Source organism: Lathamus discolor, chromosome 2, assembly GCF_037157495.1.
Source record: "Lathamus discolor isolate bLatDis1 chromosome 2, bLatDis1.hap1, whole genome shotgun sequence".
Lineage (NCBI taxonomy): Eukaryota > Metazoa > Chordata > Aves > Psittaciformes > Psittacidae > Lathamus > Lathamus discolor.
In genome coordinates, this window is record NC_088885.1 from 97099370 (window position 1) to 97113641 (window position 14272).

The window sequence follows — 14272 nt, forward strand, 5'->3', positions numbered from 1 at the left end:
AAGGAATATCATGGCCCTGGATGTAGCAGCAGGCCTTAACTGCCCACTCCAGTCTTAACCTGGGACTTCTACCCACAACCCTCTGTCTTCCAGTCCAGAAGCTCCATTTCATCTCAGGCAGACCTTACCTATGTTGTATGTAAGGCTGGGAATAGTTCTATCTCCTGTTATCCTGACTTGCTGATTGCACTTCCTGGAGCACCCCAGAACTATCCATAGTCTTACCTTCATCCCTGACACCTGCTGTTCTGACTGATGTCCCTGGATGGACCCTGGGCTCAGCTTATTATTTTACCTTGACTGATGGTCACTGGTCAGCTGACAGAACAAGCTGTCACCAGCCTGCCCTGCTCAGGCACTGTGGGACTGTGCCATGACTAATGGAGTCCTTGCCCTTGCCTGTGTGGTGGTTATCCTGGGCTCAAACAGAAAAAAAAACCCCGAACATCAACATCTACTCTTTAGGATGCAACAAGGAAAAAGCCTAAAGATGGATATTCTTTAACTGAGATTTTTTTTCCATATAATATTGTCTCTTACACTGACTATCTGTATATTAAAGGGTCTGGGAATGATGTTCTCTATAGAACGGTGAGGTTCAATTCTAACCCAACAATTTTTCTTTGGGGAAAAATAAAATTAATTAATCATTTGTTCTGTAATGCCACCTGCTGCACGGAGTTAGGAAACCAGGCTCTCAGCCAAGGCCAATGTCCCACAGCTTTGAATAAATTCAGTTCTTGCAAATTATTTCATTCTGGTGGCTTTTAAAAGAAAAAATGAAAAGAAAGAAAATACATACCTATGTATACATCCACACACAAGCAAAGGCACAGCAAGTAAACTGTCAACCACAAAACAGCTTAGAGACAATGGGATTTCAACCATCCTGACATCTGTTGGAACAATGGCACTGCACGGCACAAGCAATCCAGGAGGTTCCTCGATTGTGTGGAAGACAACTTCCTTCTGCAAGTAATAGAGGAGCCGACAAGGAGAGGTGCCATGCTTGACCTTGTGCTCACCAACAGGGAAGGGCTTGTTGAGAATGTGGTACTCCAGGGCAGCCTTGGATGCAGTGATCACGAGATGGTCGAATTTGAGATCCCCAGGAGAGTGAGAAGAGCAAGTAGCAAGCCCACTGCCCTGGACTTCAAAAGAGCAGACTTTGGCCTCTTCAGGAGCCTGCTTAGTAAGGTTCCATGGGATATAGCCCTGGAGGGCAGGGGGGCCCAAGACTGTTGGCTGATATTCAAGGATCACCTGCTACAAGCTCAGGTGTGCTGCATCCCAACAAGAAGGAAGTGCAGCAGGAGGGCCAGGAGACCTCCTTGGATGGATAAGGAGCTGCTGAGGAAAATTCAAAGAAAAAAGAGGCTTATAAAAAATGGAAGCAAGGACAGGCGGCCTGGGTAGAGTACAGGGATGTTGTCCGGGAAGCTAGGGACCAGGTTAGGAAGGCTAAGGCCCAGTTAGAATTAAACCTAGCCAGGGATGTTAAGGATAATAGGAAGGGATTCTACAGGTACGTAGCAAACAAAAAACAGACTAGGGACAAAATAGGCCCCCTGAGGAAGCTTTCAGGAGAACTGGCTACCATGGATTTGGAGAAGGCTGAGGTTCTGAATGACTTCTTCGCCTCAGTCTTCACTGGCAAAGGCTCTGACTGCACCACCCAGTTCTTAGAAGGTAGACGCAGGGACTGTGAGAATGAAGACCTTGGGCCCACTGTAGGAGAGGATCTGGTTCGAGACCATCTTCAAAATCTGAACGCACACAAGTCCGTGGGACGTGATGGAATCCATCCGCGGGTCCTGAAGGAGCTGGCAAATGAAGTTGCTAAGCCACTGTCCATCATATTTGAAAAAATCATGGCAGTCAGGTGAAGTTCCCGATGACTGGAAAAAGGGAAATATAACCCCCATTTTCAAGAAGGGGAAAATGGAAGACCCGGGGAATTACAGACCAGTCAGTCTCACCTCTGTGCCTGGTAAAATCTTGGGAGCACATTCTCCTGGAAGGCATGCTAAGGCACATGAAAAACAACAAGGTGCTTGGTGACAGCCAGCATGGCTTCACTAAGGGGAAATCCTGCCTGACCAATTTGGTGGCCTTCTATGATGGGGCTACAGAATTGATGGATAAGGGTAAAGCAGTTGATGTCATCTACCTCGACTTGTGCAAAGCGTTTGACACTGTCCCACACGACATCCTTCTCTCTAAATTGGAGAGACAGCAATTTGATGGATGGACCACTCGGTGGATAAAGAACTGGCTGGATGGCTGCACACAAAGAGTTGTGGTCAATGGCTCGATGTCCGGCTGGAGACCGGTAACGAGTGGTGTCCCTCAGGGATCGGTGTTGGGACCGGTCTTGTTTAACATCTTCGTTGCTGACATGGACAGTGGGATTGAGTGCGCCCTCAGCAAGTTTGCCGATGACACCAAGCTGTGTGGTCCGGTTGATATGCTGGAGGGAAGGGATGCCATCCAGAGGGACCTTGACATGCTTGTGAGGTGGGCTGATGCCAACCTTATGAAGTTCAACCACGACAAGTGCAAGGTCCTACACCTGGGTCGGAGCAATCCCAGGCACAGCTACAGATTGGGCAAAGAAGAGATACAGAGCAGCCCTGTAGAGAAGGACTTGGGGGTGCTGGTCGATGAGAAAATGAACATGAGCCGGCAGTGTGCGCTCACAGCCCAGAAAGCCAACCGTATCCTGGGCTGCATCAAAAGGAGCGTGACCAGCAGGTCCAAAAAAGCTGGCGGAGGTCATTGCTAGGCCACTTTCCATCAACTTTGGTAAGTCGTGGGAAACGGGCGAGGTGCCTGAGGATTGGTGGATGGCAAAGGTCACACCAATCTATAAGAAGGGCAAGAAGGAGGACCCGGGTAATTATAGACCGGTCAGCCTTACCTCCATCCCTGGAAAGATGATGGAACAACTTATTCTTGACTCCATCACTAGGCATATCAAGGATGAGGGGGTCATTAAGAACAGCCAACATGGTTTTATGAGGGGGAAGTCATGTATGACCAACCTTATAGCCTTCTATGAGGAAGTGACTAGGTGGAGGGATGATGGTAGAGCGGTAGATGTAGTTTTTCTTGATTTCAGTAAGGCATTTGATACTGTCTCCCACAGCATCCTCATAGATAAGCTAAGGAAGTGTGGGCTTGACGATCAAGTAGTGAGGTGGATCGAGAACTGGTTGAAAGGAAGAAGGCAGAGAGTTGTGGTCAATGGCGCAGAATCTAGCTGGAGGTCTGTGACTAGTGGAGTTCCTCAGGGGTCGGTGCTGGGACCGGTGCTGTTTAATATTTTCATCAATGACCTGGATGAGGGAACTGAGTGCACCCTCAGCAAGTTTGCTGATGACACAAAACTGGGAGGAGTGGCTGACACACCAGAGGACTGTGCTGCCATTCAGCGAGACCTGGACAGGCTGGAGAGTTGGGCGGGGAGAAACTTGATGAAATTTAACAAGGGCAAGTGTAGAGTCTTGCATCTGGGGAAGAACAACCCCATGTACCAGTACAGGTTGGGGGTTGACCTGCTGGAAAGTAGTGAACGGGAAAGGGACCTGGGGGTCCTGGTGGATAGGAGGATGACCATGAGCCAGCAATGTGCTCTTGTGGCCAAGAAGGCAAATGGCATCTTAGGGTGCATTAGAAAGGGAGTGGTTAGTAGGTCAAGAGAGGTTCTCCTCCCCCTCTACTCAGCCTTGGTGAGGCTGCATCTGGAATATTGCGTCCAGTTCTGGGCCCCTCTGTTCAAGAAGGACAGGGAATTGCTTGAAGGAGTCCAGCGCAGAGCCACAAAGATGATTAAGGGAGTGGAACATCTCCCTTATGAGGAGAGGCTGAGGGAGCTGGGTCTCTTTAGCTTGGAGAAGAGGAGACTGAGGGGTGACCTCATCAATGTTTACAAATATGTAAAGGGTAGGTGTCAGGATGATGGAGCTAGGCTTTTTTCAGTGATATCCAGTGATAGGACAAGGGGCAATGGGTGTAAACTGGAACATAGGAAGTTCCACGTTAACATCAGGAAGAACTTCTTTACTGTAAGAGTGACAGAGCACTGGAACAGGTTGCCCAGGGGGGTTGTGGAGTCTCCTACACTGGAGATATTCAAGGCCCGCCTGGACAAGTTCCTGTGTGATGTACTGTAGGTTACCCTGCTCTTGCAGGGGGGTTGGACTAGATGATCTTTTTAGGTCCCTTCCAACCCTTGGGATTCTGTGATTCTGTGATCCTGCCCCTCTACTCTGCTCTTGTGAGACCTCACCTGGAGTATTGTGTGCAGTTCTGGTGTCCTCAACATAAAAAGGACATGGAACTGCTGGAACAAGTCCAGAAGAGGGCCACGAGGATGATCAGGGTACTGGAGCACCTCCCGTATGAAGACAGGCTGAGGAAGTTGGGGCTGTTCAGCCTGGAGAAGAGAAGGCTGCGTGGAGACCTCACAGCAGCCTTCCAGTATCTGAAGGGGACCTATAGGGATGCTGGGGAGGGACTCTTCACTAGTGACTGTAGTGACAGGACAAGGGGTAACGGGTTAAAACTTAAACAGGGGAAGTTTAGGTTGGATATAAGGAAGAAGTTCTTTTCTGTTAGGGTGGTGAGGCACTGGAATCGGTTGCCCAGGGAGGTTGTGAGTGCTCCATCCCTGGCGGTGTTCAAGGCCAGGTTGGATGAAGCCTTGTGTGGGATGGTTTAGTGTGAGGTGTCCCTGCCCATGGCAGGGGAGTTGGAACTAGATGATCTTGAGGTCCTTTCCAACCGTAGCTATTCTATGATTCTATGATTCTAATTCTCTTGTGAACTGTCATACTGTGCTTTAATTTCTGTCCCCATATGGGACATATTAGGGTAACCAAATAGAGAAATGGAGTAAAAACAGAAAATAAAAGACAGGACTAAAGAGATCTTTAACCATGTCTAAGTAATGTGACAACACTCCCGCTCCAATCAGTAGTTATCCTACAGACCTGGTCCTCACATGATGCAAGAATCATACAGCAAAATGGGCTCTGCTTATCATGAAAAGTTATCAGTTAGGTCACTATCTCATCGTTCTGGTGCCAAAAAAGTTCTAAAGTTCAAAATAAGACATTGCACCAATTTGCATGCTTCCCTGCCTTGCAGAACATTATTGAGTTTCGTATTTGCTTGTCTTGGTTGATACAAAAATGGCAAGGGAGGGTTAAATATCCTCTGTGCTTGGAATGGTGGGATAGAGGAATAAATAAAATCAGTAGGAAGGATTAAAAATGAAAACATGACATAGAGAGGAAACGCCTTCTAAGAATTTTAAAAAAGATTGGAAAGCATGCAGGAATTAAAAAGGGGAAAAAAAAGGAGTATCAAATATCAGAAAAAGTTGAAGAGTGTCTGGAAATAAGAGGTAACAGAAAAGAAAATACCCTACTAATCACTGCTAACTCACTAATAAAGAGACAAAACCTTATGACTCTAAAATGAACAAACCAGATTATTTCTTACCTTTATAGATACGGCCAAGTCCTCTGTAGTCCATTTGGTCAGAACAATTGAAAACAACAACATACTTTCCCAGGCATTTTCCCATGTCTTTAGTTGTTTCTGTTTTCCCTGTCCCTGCAGGTCCTGCTGGTGCACCACCCATACTCATGCCCAGAGCCTGCGCCAGAGTAATGTAACACCTACAGACAGAACAAACGGTTCTATCAGCCTTTTCCGGCTATTAACTGCTTGAAGTTCATTAATGTAACCATATGTCGTGGTTTAAACCAATCCACACAGGTCGTCCACTCACCCCCCCCCCCGACCCTCCCCACTCCCGGAGGGATGGGGAGGAAAATCAGGAGAATGTAACTCCCACGGGTTGAGATAAGAACAGCCCAGTAACTAAGGTATAACACAAACCACTGCTGCTACCACAAATGATAATATTGATAAGAGAAAATAACAAGAGAATACGATACCACCGCCGAACGAGTTCGACCCCCCCGAAGCGCCAGAGCCTGCCTCTTCCGGGTAACTTCCAGTTCCCCCTCCAGGCATGACGTGCTATGGTATGGAATACCTCTTTGGCTAGTTTGGGTCAGGTGTCCTGTCTCTGCTTCCTCCCGGCCTCCCTCGTCCCCAGCAGAGCATGAGACTCACAGAGTCCTTGGCCAGAATAAACATTACTTAGCAACAATTAAAAACAATCGGTATTATCAGCTCTCTGCCCAGGCTGGAAGTCAAAACACAGAGCTTGCACCAGTTACTAAGAAGGAGCAAAACGGCTCCTGGTAAACCCAGGACAGTATCCACCCCTTATTCCATACCATTCACATCATGCTCAGATCCCACATTTTTCAGTATACCATCAGTCTTATCTCAGTACACTCTTAGTGCATAGACCAGTCCTTATAAAGCTGCTGAGTCCATTCGGTCCATGATGTCAGGTTCCATCCTTTGTAACAGTCTTTTCAGGGCAGGAAAAGCTGTGTGCAGTGTTGGATTGTTGCCTGCTGGTGATAATTCTTCACTGCAGAACTTGTCTGGTTCTATCAGAATTCATTCTTTGTTGGGATGACGGTTGGAGGGAAGTCAGGGCCAGTCACTGGTAACCTGAAAACATCTAATTGATGGTCTCTAAAAGTATTACACAGCAGGCAACAGCACACAATTAAGTTCATTGGCTGTTTTCCCCTAAAATCAAATCCCCTTGAGGTATACATCGGACTTCCCCGTTTTCCTGCATTACCCACCAAGTATATCCGGGTCCCTGAGCAAAAGCAATCCCACGAGTGGGTTTGCCTTTACCTGAAGCAGGAATAACCCAGACTGTCTTCCCCAGCAAATTCTTCATATGCACCACAGGAACTTTGTCCCCCTCTACAATATGTAAAAGTTCTGACTGGGCTGGGCCAGCTCTATTGACTGATCCTCTAGTGTTAACCAACCAGGTGGCCTTTGGTAAGTGTGTATCCCAATGCTTGAAAGTTCCCCCACCCATTGCTCTCAGTGTGGTTTTTAACAGCCCATTGTACCGTTCGATTTTCCCAGAGGCTGGTGCATGGTAAGGGATGTGATATACCCACTCAATGCCATGCTCTTTGGCCCAAGTGTCTATAAGGTTATTCCGGAAATGAGTCCCATTGTCTGACTCAATTCTCTCTGGGGTGCCATGTCGCCACAAAATCTGTTTCTCAAGGCCCAGGATAGTATTCCGGGCGGTGGTGTGGGGCACAGCGTATGTTTCAAGCCATCCGGTGGTTGCTTCCACCATGGTAAGGACATGACGCTTGCCTTGGCGGGTTGGTGGGAGTGTGATATAGTCAATCTGCCAGGCCTCCCCATATTTGTACTTCAGCCATCGTCCTCCATACCAGAGAGGCTTTAACCGTTTGGCTTGTTTAATTGCAGCACATGTTTCACAGTCATGAATAACTTGGGCAATAGTGTCCATTGTTAAGTCCACCCCTCGGTCACGGGCCCATCTGGATGTTGCATCTCTGCCCTGATGGCCTGAAGCGTCATGGGCCCACCGGGCCAAAAATAATTCACCTTTACGTTGCCAGTCTAAGTCCATCTGAGCCACTTCAATTTTAGCAGCTTTATCCACTTGTTGGTTGTTCTGGTGTTCCTCAGTGGCCCGACTCTTGGGTACATGTGCATCTACATGGCGTACCTTCACCACCAGGTTCTGCACCCGGGCAGCGATATCTTGCCACAGTGCAGCAGCCCAGATGGGTTTACCTCTGCGTTGCCAGTTGCTTCGCTTCCATTGCTGCAACCATCCCCACAGCGCATTTGCCACCATCCATGAGTCAGTGTAGAGATAAAGTACTGGCCACTTTTCTCGTTCAGCAATGTCCAGGGCCAACTGGATGGCTTTCACCTCGGCAAATTGACTTGATTCGCCCTCTCCCTCCGCAGTTTCTGCAACTTGTCGCCGAGGACTCCATACGGCTGCCTTCCATCTCCGATGCTTTCCCACAATACGGCAGGACCCATCAGTAAACAAGGCATACTGTTTTTCACTTTCTGACAGTTCGTTATATGGTGGAGCCTCTTCAGCACGCATCACCTCCTCCTCTGGTGACATTCCAAAATTTTTGCCCTCTGGCCAGTCCATGATGACTTCTAGAATGCCTGGACGACTAGGATTTCCTATTCGAGCACGCTGTGTAATTAGTGCAGCCCATTTACTCCATGTAGCATCAGTTGCGTGGTGTGTAGAGGAGACCCTGCCTTTGAACATCCAGCCCAGTACAGGCAACCGGGGTGCCAGGAGGAGCTGTGCTTCAGTGCCAATCACTTCCGAAGCAGCTCGAACCCCTTCATAGGCTGCCAGTATCTCTTTCTCAGTTGGGGTATAGCTGCCCTCAGATCCTTTGTACCCCCGGCTCCAAAAACCAAGGGGTCGACCTCGAGTCTCCCCTGGGGCTTTCTGCCAAAGGCTCCAGGTAGGACCATTTTCCCCAGCTGCGGTGTACAGTACATTTTTGACATCTGGCCCAGTCCGGACTGGTCCGAGGGCTACTGCATGAACTATCTCACGTTTAATTTGTTCAAAGGCTTGTTGTTGCTCAGGACCCCATTTAAAATCATTCTTCTTCCGGGTCACATGATAGAGAGGGCTTACAATCGAACTGTAATTTGGGATGTGCATTCTCCAGAACCCCACAGCACCCAAGAAAGCTTGTGTTTCTTTCTTATTAGTTGGTGGAGACATTGCTGTTATCTTGTTGATCACATCTGTGGGGATCTGGCGACGTCCGTCTTGCCACTTTATTCCTAAAAATTGAATCTCTTGTGCAGGTCCCTTGACCTTATTCCGTTTTATGGCAAAACCGGCTTTCAGCAGGATTTGGATTATTTTCCTCCCTTTCTCAAAGACTTCTTCCGCTGTATCGCCCCACACGATAATGTCATCAATGTATTGCAGGTGTTCTGGAGCTTGCCCCTGTTCCAGTGCAGTCTGGATCAGTCCATGGCAGATGGTAGGGCTGTGTTTCCACCCCTGGGGCAGTCGATTCCAAGTGAACTGGACTCCCCTCCAAGTAAAAGCAAACTGTGGCCTGCACTCTGCTGCCAAAGGAATTGAGAAAAATGCATTGGCAATATCAATTGTGGCATACCACTTGGCTGCCTTTGACTCTAATTCATACTGAAGTTCTAGCATGTCCGGTACGGCAGCACTCAATGGCGGTGTGACTTCATTCAGGCCACGATAGTCTACTGTTAGTCTCCACTCTCCGTTGGACTTTCGCACTGGCCATATGGGGCTATTAAAGGGTGAGCGGGTCCTGCTGATCACTCCCTGACTCTCCAGTCTACGAATCAGCTGATGGATAGGAATCAGGGAGTCTCGGTTGGTGCGATATTGCCGTCGGTGCACTGTTGTGGTCGCGATTGGCACTTGTTGTTCTTCAACTTTCAACAACCCCACAACAGAAGGGTCCTCTGAGAGACCAGGCAAGGTGGACAGCTGCTCAATTTCCTCAGTCTCCAAAGCAGCAATACCAAAAGCCCATCGGTACCCTTTGGGGTCTTTGAAGTACCCTCTCCTGAGGTAGTCTATGCCCAGGATGCATGGAGCCTCTGGACCAGTCACAATGGGGTGCTTTTGCCATTTCCTCCCAGTTAGGCTAATTTCAGCCTCCAATACAGTCAACTCTTGGGATCCTCCTGTCACTCCAGAAATATAGATGGGTTCCACACCTTGACAGCTTGACGGCATTAGGGTACACTGTGCACCGGTATCTACTAAAGCCTTATACTTCTGTGGGACTGATGTGCCAGGCCATTTGACCCACACAGTCCAGTAAATCCGATTATCCCCTACCTCCACCTGGCTGGAGGCAGGGCCCCTCTAATAGTCATCACAACTTTGAACACTTAAGTCATATTGAAAGGGATTATTCTTCGCTATCACAGGAGCTGGAGTAAAGTCAGCTCTTCCACTCCATCTGGGGGCCTGCTCACCAGAGACTGAAGCCGCAGCTCTCGTGGGATGATGAGTCTTGGGCCTTGCTCCCCTCTTCAATTCGCCCACTCGTTCCTCCAAAACTGAAGTAGGTTTTCCGTCCCACTTTGTCATGTCTTCTCCGTGATCCCGCAGATAAAACCATAGGGTGGCCCGTGGCGTATACCTCCTGTATCTTCTCTCTCGAAGAATAGGACGCCTTTTGTTAATAGCTGAGACGTGTGTTGGTACACGTGAGGAGCTGGATAAATCAGATAGATCGTCCCTCAATTGTTTGAGATCCTGGGACAGTTTTTCCACAGCTGAGATGATGGAAGGGGTGAGGTTGTCTTCGAACTCTCGGAGTTTATGAATCATTTCATCCACTGTCAGTGGTACTATATCATTCCAGGTTACTGTTGCCAATGAATGGGCATATGATGACGGTGCATTCCGTGTTAGTTTTCGCCACATGGGTCGTGTACATTCGACTTCATCTGGGTCTATGGGTACATCCCCATTATTTGGCTTGATGTGATAGATCATCTCTACGATGGCTGATTCCCTCAGAGACTGGATGCCTTTGTCTAAAGTAGTCCACTTAGCCGAACGACTCATAACATCATCCTTGTATGGAAACCTTTCTTTCACAGCTGCCAAGAGCCGCCTCCAAAGACTGAGGGACTTTTTCTCTCTTGCAATTGCTTTGTCAATTCCCCCTTCTCTAGCAAGTGATCCCAGCTGCTTGGCTTCACTACCTTCTAGTTCGTGACCATCGGCCCCATTGTCCCAGCATCGGAGCAACCAGGTGATGATGTGCTCCCCTGGTTGACGGGTAAAATCTTTTCGCATATTCCGTAGTTCAGTTGAGGTCCGAGGTCGAGAAGTCACCTCTTCTTCTTCTTCGTCATCATGCGATGATGACTCCTCCTCAGATTCTGGACCAGGTGGTGAATACATTGTTTCTTCATCTTGCTTCACCCTTCTTGCCTCCTTTTTGCTTTTTCTCTTGCGTACAGGGGCAACTGATATTGGTACAAATTGATCCTCTGGTTTAGCTACAGTGATTTTCACTGTGGTTTGAGTAGCAACTGTACTTGTCGCTGGGGATGGTGTAACTGCTGTACTTGGAGCTGGGGTAGCCGTGCTGTCTGTTGCAGCCAAAGTCTGGGTAGCAACTGTACTTGTCGCTGAGGATGGTGTAGCTGCTGTACTTGGAGCTGGGGTAGCCATGCTGTCTGTTGCAGCCAAAGTTTGGGTAGCTACTGTACTTGTCGCTGAGGGTGGTGTAGCTGCTGTGCTTGGAGCTGGGGTAGCCGTGCTATTTGTTGCAGCCAAAGTTTGGGTAGCAACTGTACTTGTCGCTGAGGATGGTGTAGCCGCTGTACTTGGAGCTGGGGTAGCCGTGCTGTCTATTGCAGCCAGAGTTTGGGTAGCGACTGTACTCGTCGCTGGGGGTGGTGTAGCTGCTGTACTTGGAGCTGGAGTAGCTGCACTGACTGTTGCTTTGCCCTCAGATGCAGGGGCATTTTTTTCCTTTTGAAGGTGCTGGATAGTGTTGAACAAAGCCCTGTAAGCATAGGCCAAGCCCCAGCACGTTGCCGTGATTTGTCCATCTCTGGTATGGCCAGACTGACCACACACCTCATTTAAGTGTTTTACTAATTCTTCCGGATTTTGCACTTGTTCGGTGGTGAAATTCCAAAGTACTGGAGGAGCCCACTGACCTAGATACTTGCCCATGCTATCCCACACACCCTGCCACTCATGGCTGTCCAGCCCCGGGGAAAATCTCTTGGTCCTCCTATATCGTCGTTTAACCCCAGACAAGGCCCAAACCTGACTCTGCTTAACTCTTGAAATCAGACGAGATGGTTGTGGGCAAAACACACTCCGTATGCGGGCCAACATGGAAATCCCCATCACAATCAGGAAACAGGTCTCAACAATATTAAAAGGCCATTCAAGAACTTCAAAACTCTCAAATGATGCTGTAGCTGGTCTGAGAGGGGGGCTAAGAGGGTAAAAGAGTGTTTCCTTCGCAGGTTGACCACCCGAGAAGGAGGAAAAAGATGTGAAATTGCTAAGCACCTGTATTATATACCTCCCAAAGTATAAAGGTGGTGACCACACTGGGAGCATAAGACCGATCAGTTTCATGATCAATGATTCTATTGTATTGCAAGTCATTATAAAAAAATACAATGAGATAACCTTAGCCCACGCCCCACACTTGAAAAACATTACCACAGCAAATACCGGCTCTATGTAATGTACAGAGTTCTGAACCTGTGAGACCCAGAGGAACAGCTTTGAGAGCCAATAAATCAGCATTGTGATGAGTGACTATTAATCTGGTCAGATCTGTCGTTATCTCAACCCTTCGTGCCCCACGTTGGGCGCCAAAAAGAACTGTCGTGGTTTAAACCAATCCACACAGGTCGTCCACTCACCCCCCCCCCCGACCCTCCCCACTCCCGGAGGGATGGGGAGGAAAATCAGGAGAATGTAACTCCCACGGGTTGAGATAAGAACAGCCCAGTAACTAAGGTATAACACAAACCACTGCTGCTACCACAAATGATAATATTGATAAGAGAAAATAACAAGAGAATACGATACCACCGCCGAACGAGTTCGACCCCCCCGAAGCGCCAGAGCCTGCCTCTTCCGGGTAACTTCCAGTTCCCCCTCCAGGCATGACGTGCTATGGTATGGAATACCTCTTTGGCTAGTTTGGGTCAGGTGTCCTGTCTCTGCTTCCTCCCGGCCTCCCTCGTCCCCAGCAGAGCATGAGACTCACAGAGTCCTTGGCCAGAATAAACATTACTTAGCAACAATTAAAAACAATCGGTATTATCAGCTCTCTGCCCAGGCTGGAAGTCAAAACACAGAGCTTGCACCAGTTACTAAGAAGGAGCAAAACGGCTCCTGGTAAACCCAGGACACCATAGCAGCTGTATTATACAGAGCTGAGGAAGGGGGCAGAAATGGCTATAATTCCATGTGGAAAGTCCTTAGTCACTCTGTTTGCACACTGAAGCTGAGTTACCAGGTACCACATTTGCTCCACCTGCAGAAAAGCAGGCATTCAGCACAGCAATGACTGCAACAGCCCGGGAAATGCATAGGTGAATTATAAATGCTGAATACCAAAATACTGCAATATCATAATTTTTTCACACTAATCACATGCCACCCTTCCATAACTCAGCCTCATTCTGCAGCACCCAGACCCACTGGGTTTCTGCTTTTCTCTCCCATCCTCCTACTCTCTCCCCAGAGCACACACGACGGGCTCTCTGATCTGGCAATGGGAAGGCACAGGAACTAGAAGCAGCTGCTGTTCTTGTCATTTCCCTACCAGCATGCCAAACCAAAGCAGTGCTGCCAGTCACATGAGGTCTTTGACATCCAGGAGAAGGGCCAAGAGGAAAGATTGTAATGGGCAGTAGAGGAAGAAATGAAGGGATCGTGAATCCTAGAATCATCTGCTTCAGCCTCCATCCTGGGTTTACATCCTCAGGTTTAAGTCCCAGCATCATGAGATGGTGTGGAGACTACTGAAGCATATAGGAAGACTGTTAGGTCTAACCTACACGCTCCACAATCTCAGTAAGCCCATTTTAACACTAAAAAAATCCAATCTATAAAGTCAATAGCTTTATTATATATCTGTGGAGAGAAAATGGGCACTGAAGAAACCCAAATGATACCAGCTAGTATCACTTCCTATAAAACAACATAATACTCATTCTAATCTAATAGTAGTAATAATGCTTTATCACCTATTACTCAGTAATCAGCTAACAGTCAGTCAGTTAATACAGAAAAAATACCACTCCTAAGAATTCTGCTACTGAAAATGAAGCAAGGACAAAATGCACACATAACACAAGTCCTAAACAGAGCTTCACTTCTATTTCATTTTTTGTGTCTGTCATGACATGGTCTGTGTCTGACATAATGTTTAAGAGCACACAATTTCAAACACACTATCTTAATACAACGTACTACCACCAATGTATATTTAGCGTGTGTTTCAGGAATCTTTCTGAACACAAAATCATTAGCCAAACAGCACTTGACTCCAAGCTGATTAATGGAAAACAGAGATATCATTACCTGAAATTTATCAGAAGGTCATACAAGTCCATATAGTAGTTATAAAAATATTGAAATAGAAAAAGCCTATAAGGGGAATGAAATCTGTTCTTATGCAACATGGCTTAGGTACTTAAATTTCCCATGCCGACACTAAAAACATCTCTACTTCAAATACCTTTTTAATATATGACAGTGGATAGCCATCAATCCCTGCAGCTT

At 47.6% G+C, this 14272-nt stretch overlaps 1 protein-coding gene across 1 annotated transcript in view; it reads right to left on the bottom strand.

Moving 5' to 3' along the window:
• The window catches only part of LOC136008472 (dynein axonemal heavy chain 5-like), a 176741-nt gene that overhangs the window by 103210 nt on the left and 59259 nt on the right, over positions 1 to 14272 (bottom strand). Inside the window, exon 42 of the mRNA XM_065667810.1 lies at positions 5509 to 5687. Coding sequence (XP_065523882.1) covers positions 5509 to 5687 — 179 coding nt within the window. The remainder of the gene's footprint in view (positions 1 to 5508; positions 5688 to 14272) is intronic.